We start from the raw sequence: 6,742 nt of genomic DNA, 5'->3' as shown, positions 1-6,742 counted from the left end.
ATCCAAAACTACTCGGTAAGGTTTAAGATCAGGATTAGCGACTTGAGGTAACTGTTGTTCTGATTTGGCTATATAAAGAAAATTGAATCATTTTCGGATCAAAATAAGACTCTAATGTTATAACATTACCCATGATGAAAACAGGCTTATTTTGATTTCCCCATTACTACTCCTAATTAACCCCTTATAGTCTGAAATATGAAGTAATTGCCATATATGACTTTTGCTATATCTGACTTTTTTCAGTTTTTTCATTGCTTAAAAACGTATTGTGATTTTTTTTTTCAGTGTTTCGGGGGGAACAAATCACACTGATGATGTAGCTGTTTCAAAAAAACCTGTATGTGTCAATTATGATACAGTAGGGGTTGATGACCTATTTCTTTGGTAACGTCTGAGCTGCTGGTGGAAGAACCATGAGAAATTATTAGTGGATTGCCAACCAAGGCCTCATATAAGGTGGAAAATAAATGGATGGATATGCAAAATAATGATGTAAATTATGTATTCACCATTAGTAAAGCCATCGGTTCCAACACAGGTGCCCTTATAAATAGTTCCTTCTTGGAAAATGGTGCTGATAGCTGTCACATACACTCAGAATGAACATGCCACCATGTGTGGTGTTAAAATTATCCGTCAAACACATAATAAAGCTGACTCCTTCTATCACCCTCCCATGGAAAGAGTCCCGAACATCACATCATTTCACACACTCAGCATGTGAACGCTTATCCAGCAAGCTGCACTTCGGTGTTGCAACTGACCAGCAAGAGACTGGAAGTACAGTTTATGAAGGCTAATGGAAACACTGAGACTAAAAGAGAAAGAAAAAAACATTACTTCCACTTTTCTGTGTTTTTTTCAGCTGCGGTTGCTTTTGCTGCTCATGCTTCAGAGCCATTACGTTAGGTGGTATGAGTTTATGGTGATTCCATTCATCCGAGCTCCTTTCTTTTGTGTTAAGCAGCAATATATTTACATGTACATATATGTATATATATATAAAAAAAAAAAGTTAGATGACCGTACAGCGGTAGTTGGGGTCGTTTGTTGTGCTGGAGCCATCTGTTTTGACCACCGTCACCTTGGAGGAGTGCTGAGAGCTGTGCAGCGCGTTCTTTCGGCACAGACGCTCACGGTAATTCTGGGCGAAGATGAGCAACATGAGTGGATTGATGCAGCTGTGAGAGTAGCTGAGGCAGATGCTGATGTTGTAGGCATAGACGAAAGCGACGGTTGGCTTGTTGTTGCTCAGGTTGATCACCTGGATGACGTGGTAGGGCGACCAGCAGATCAGGAACAGGGCGATGACCATGAGGACCATCTTAGTGGCTCTTTTAGCCCAAACAGACTGCTTACGCTTGACCCGACGTATGGAACTGAACACGTGGTAGAGGGTGAGCGAGTAGAAGGTGCTGATGATGATGAGGGGGATGATGAAGCCCAGGATAGACTGGTAGAGAGTGTACCAGTACATATCTTCAGGCCCGTCCAGGTACATCATACACACCTCCAAATGCTGCCTGCTCACAACCTTGGCGTACATCATGACGGGGACGGAGAGGAGGAAGCTGCCCAGCCACACCAGCATATTGATGATGATGGTCCACTGCACGGTCCTCTTTTCTGAGGTGGGATGGACAATAGCTATGTACCTGTGAGGGAGAATGCACTGTGTAAAGAGTATGACCACTCTCTTGAACACAAATGGTAAAAGCAGCTTTGCCAGAGTGCATGCAAGTGCAGGATTTTGCTTGGATGGTAATTTTCATGCTGGATGAGCTCAGGCTACCCAATGAGATACAAGGTACTAGGTCAGAGATACGCAATCATTAAAGTGATGATTGCACTGATAAATCAGCATAATTTAATAAGAGTGATTTAGCAAGAGGATGTAAACACATTTCCATATGGATTGTGCTTCAGTTTGAAGAGACAGAAAAATCATTTTGCCATTACATGCAATCATTGCCATTTAAGTAGAGCCAGTGACTGTCTGCATGTTTGCGCCTGACCTTTCTGTTGCGATTTAGCAGGCGTGGACACAAAAACACTCCTGTAATTTCCTCCATGACATGCTGCTAAATTGCCATTACTCTCTTATCATTAATTTAGTATACTGATCATTCAGAGCCATTCATGTCCTGAGCTCAGGTTGAATATGTTTGCTATATGCCCAAATCCCCCCACTTCAGACTGTCAAAACACTAGATAGCCCTGCACTATATTATGTGCTAAAAATTTGTCCCTAGATGATTTTTAGGTTTGCATAGAGGAAGAATATTACAGTTTAACTCTATGCAAAGAACCAACAGCCCTTCGGGTATTGTGTTTCAAATAAACAAACACTTGTATGTATCTGAAACCTATAAATCCAACAGCATAGGGGCATTAAAACATGAGTCACTCATCTGTAAATGTTTTTACAATTATTTAGGTCTGCTGTTAATTGGGAACATGATCATGTTGGTATCCACAAACCTCCCATGAAATGAAATTACACAGCAGCCCGAGATAAAGTGGCCTTTGTTGGGATAAACAGCAGGGAATTCAAAGAAAAGCACCGTAATGGCAGTTTGGACTTTACCTAATAAGAAATTAAGGAAAAAAATTTTTATGCAATTACAGTATGAGCAGATGTTGAGCAGATAATGTATGTTTTCTTTGAAAGGTAACATTGATATCAGAAATATGGGGCAACTCAAATAAACTCAGATAATCAGATATCAAAAATGTGATTTGGAAACTCGGGAAAATCAGCTGCTTTTTGTTTTAGGTTTCTATGAGTTTCACTGCCGTTTGACTCAAGACTACAGACTAAAATTATTTGCCTTGAAAGGGAAGAAGTTTTGATTTCTTTAAAAAGGATTGTTTGATCTTCTCCTCAGTGTTTGCTACAGTTAAACCTTTGTCTTTGTTTTCCCCGTTAAAGAAGTGATTTAAAATGATGAAGCTGAATTGATGTGATATAAAGCTCCGATGATTCACAACCTAAATGGCAAAGCAAATAAGAAACCTGTGAGGAATTCTTTCTGTGGAGGTGGTGCCGCTAAATCGGAGCACATTTATCCGGTCCAGTGACCTCCCCCTCGCAGAAATGTATTATGTGTATTATTCTGAAGATGTGTGCAATCATACCTCTCTCAAAGCCACCTGATCCAGATTGTGTCTAAATGGAGATGTTTATCACTTCAGCTCTTTGGCGTGAGGGCTCATTTAATGTCCTGAATGTGTTCAGCTCACAGACCCGACACATTTATATAGGGAAGATTGTGTTTTCATGGGTTGTTACTCGCATGAAAAAACCCACTCAGTGGTACATTTTTAGAAGGACTGCCTTTCTAAAGAAATGAAAGCTTCACTTAGGCTGAGGCTTCACTGAGGCTGGCTATGTATGAGGCTGAACAAATGAGCATGAGCATGGATTTCTGTTTTCAAACAGAAAACTCTGGAAATGAGATTTAAAAACACCTACTGTGGAATAAAATAAAGACAGTGAGTACAGAGTGGATACCAGACAACTACTTTTACTTATTTTCAGCTAATATTGGGTTGTTATTATCTTAATTTTTGCACAGATAAATACATTTATTTGTTGTTAGCATGCTTTGGAGGATATCTTTTGTTTGGTTTTTTTCCTAAAAGAAAAAAATATTAAAATATCTTCATGGATTGGCAACAACTCTGTGAGATGTGTGGATTTCAACTCTTACCGATCAATGCACAACACAGTGACAATCCCCACCGTGGTGAACTGGTTGCTGACATCCACCACAACGACCGCTTTGCACATGAAGTTTCCGAAAACCCACTGCCTGTCTCTGACCAGCTGGTGAATGTTGAAGGGCATCACAAGCAAGAAGAGCATGTCTGCTATTGCCAGGTTAAGCACGTAGATGTCTGATACCATTTTCTTCTTGCACGCTGCCACCGCGTAGATAACCAGCCCGTTGGCAACAACTCCAACTGAGCACAGGATGCCATAAATGGAAGGGAATATGTGCATGAAAGTGGTGATGTCGATCTGACTGTAAGGCGAGGGAGTTGAATTCTGACATGACTGATCGGCGAAGCTGTCTGTTTGGTTGTTTTTGCACAATATGCCAGTGTCATTCATCTTCAGCTCGTCCTCACAGTCACCTCGGCGTGGTCGTTAATTAAGTGGCGCACCGTGCGCTCCGGGATCCCCTCAAGCCCGAGCTTCAAACTTAGGGCGGCAAACTTTGGCTCTCTCTCCAAAAGCGCGTATCCGCTTCTCTTCCCTGGCTTTCACTAACAAGGATTATATGATTTAGCACAAGAGGAGGGAAAAAAGCACTGTCCAATCCAGGCTGACTACACTAGCAAAGATATCGTTCCGAAGATGTTTATACGTGGGAGCAAATTAGGATCCAAATGTTTACTGTGCGCTTCTGCCGCGAGCTTCAACGGACACCAGTGTTCCCTCCCTGCAGAGGATCACGCTCCGCGTTGTGTAATGAGAGGAGCAAATCACAAATCGGCACTTTAACCTCATGACAAGAAATGCAGATTAGGGGGGAAGAGTAAAAAAAAAACATTTAGTGAGGCATTTTTGATCATAGGGGCGTTTCCAGTATTTTTTCCCATTTAAACGAGGCGGCACACCCACAGTTTCTGCGCCTTTACGCTTCTACTTCTTTCTGCGTGTAGGTTAAGATTCAAGCTTCGTGGATCAAAGAGGACTTCCTGCTTAAACTTTAAGACGGCAAACTGAAAGAATCTCTTTTCAAGTTCTTTCAAATCGTTTAAGGCGTTAAAAAAGTTGGAAACAAATCTGAGGTTCAGCCTGCAGACAGTTGTAGCGTGCCCCCTTCAAACCTTCTCTTGTTTCACTTAATTTTTTACATAAAACAAAAGATTTGTCTCCCTTTGGGGGGTTCACCTAGATTTCCAGACGATCTTTAAACATTCTTCTCTTTTGCTTTCTCTAAATTATGATTAGCATCAACTTCAGCAAATTAAGGCTATCGCTGGCAATTAAGTTTTCCGGTGGTGAATAAGCCCTAAAGGCTCCTGTCTAACCCTGCTATCAAAGATGTGATTTTCTTTGGAGCTTTGTTCTGACATCGCTGGGAGCAGCTATAAAGGACAGGAGCTGATCCAGAATCTGAAGCAGCTCAACGGAGAGAGGGCTCTGCTGGGATCTCATCACAGGTCATCCGGCAGGAATATATATTGGAGGTTTCCTCGTGCCGGTTTCAGGGGCTGTTTGTTCATTCCCCGTAGTGCTTTCTTTCTGTTCCACCAACCATTCAAAGACGCATATAATATAATTATTTTTCACACAGGTCCTCACATAAAATATACATTATACTTTTGCCAGTTCTCTCTTGTCCAAAACACACAGCGCACCTGCCTCAGCGAGCTCTTTAAACTCAGCTCTGAAATGAGTTTTGCATTTAATTATCTTGATCCTCCACACCAGCCCTCCTTCATGCAGAGATGGACGGGTAATTGCTGTGATCTAGAGTACCTGTGCAGGTTCTATCTACAAGTCAAAAACATGCAGAGTGACTAAAAGCAAGGCCGGTCGCTGCGTTTTGACTGAGGCCCCTCCACTTTGATATCAGCAATTCAAGGACAGGAGATGTGACTACGTTTCAAATGGAGGATTTGCATAATAATGTCCCCCCGCAGTATCAGAAGTCATTTGCTTTGCTTAAATGTTTTTGAGCAAATTGTTGAGATCAAGGACTAATCCATTGTTTGCATTTATTTCATTTAGTGTTGCATAACTTCATACTCTCTACATGGGCTCCTGTGGAATATTATATAAGAAGTGCGAGTCCCTCAGAAGATCCTGATTTCTTTTCTATATATTTCTTCGTTGTATATCTCACTGGGTGGATGCTCCCCTACACAAGTTCCCCCCGAGAATGAATTCTAAGGACTGTTATTGTCCTCTGATAGTTTACAGATATCAGCATCAGTGACATCATGAGTCATGATTGGACAGCTTCTTTTGTGTCTTTGCCTGCGTTGGTTTCTTCTGGGTTTCTTCTACAGTCCAAAGGCAGAGTTTGTTGGTTTAATTTTCTAAACTGGCATACCGGCCGTAGGTGTGGGTGTGAGATGAATCAAGCTCTCGAAGCACAGAGAATCAATGTATGTGTGAATGGATCAGTTTGGCTTGTTGTGAAAGATGGCTTTAGGCTGTCAGTGTGACTACAAAAGCTGTCCATTTCCATTCTTTTCAAAATTTCCATTTGTGCCCTGCACATTGTGTTTAGTGCAGATTTGCTAATGTTAGTGGGCCCACTTGGCAGGTAGTTTGTTCCAAGCTTGCCACGGTTCTTCTGTGGATTTGGGCAGTCTCGCTGTCTTTTGTCTCCTCGTGTAATCCCAGACTGACTGCAAGATGTTGAAATCAAAGGTCCACGGGCGCAGTGCCATCTGTTTTAGGACTCCTTGTTCCTCTTGTTACAGAGGATAGTTCAGCTGCAGACTGAATTTGGGACCAGTCAGGCAACATCCTGATGGCTCTGCATCATTGATAACAACTGAATACATTTGCACAACACTGTGCGTGTGTGTGTGTGTGTGTGTGTGTGTGTGTGTGTGTGTGTGTGTGTGTGTTTTAATAGCTTGTTTAGAGAATTACAGTGTTTCTCATGTGACTATCTGTTTCTTAGAAGGCTAGTAGAAAAATAGTACAAAAAAGACACAGATCTCATTGTTTGCAGCAGCACGCTTCTTGTGCTATAAATGATAGGCTACT

At 41.7% G+C, this 6,742-nt stretch overlaps 1 protein-coding gene across 1 annotated transcript; it reads right to left on the bottom strand.

Moving 5' to 3' along the window:
- Nucleotides 1–1,018: 1,018 nt before the first annotated feature.
- Nucleotides 1,019–4,366, bottom strand: mchr2b (melanin concentrating hormone receptor 2b). The gene is made up of 2 exons (XM_063484250.1): nucleotides 3,717–4,366; nucleotides 1,019–1,658 (listed from the first exon to the last, which is right to left on the bottom strand). Exons 1-2 carry the CDS (start codon nucleotides 4,118–4,120, stop codon nucleotides 1,019–1,021), a joined length of 1,044 nt encoding a protein of 347 aa, XP_063340320.1. The 5' UTR covers nucleotides 4,121–4,366.
- Between the last annotated feature and the right edge of the window lie 2,376 nt (nucleotides 4,367–6,742).

Source organism: Pelmatolapia mariae, linkage group LG2 (genome assembly GCF_036321145.2).
Source record: "Pelmatolapia mariae isolate MD_Pm_ZW linkage group LG2, Pm_UMD_F_2, whole genome shotgun sequence".
Lineage (NCBI taxonomy): Eukaryota > Metazoa > Chordata > Actinopteri > Cichliformes > Cichlidae > Pelmatolapia > Pelmatolapia mariae.
This window is presented reverse-complemented; position numbering and strand designations above follow the sequence as displayed.

What these genes read in the sequence shown, in the direction of transcription:
- mchr2b (XM_063484250.1), bottom strand. Translation starts at nt 4,120, where the DNA reads ATGAATGACACTGGCATATTGTGCAAAAACAACCAAACAGACAGCTTC. An exon ending in ACTGTGTTGTGCATTGATCG is followed by an intron (nt 1,659 to 3,716) that starts GTAAGAGTTGAA and finishes TCTCCCTCACAG; the next exon opens with GTACATAGCTATTGTCCATC.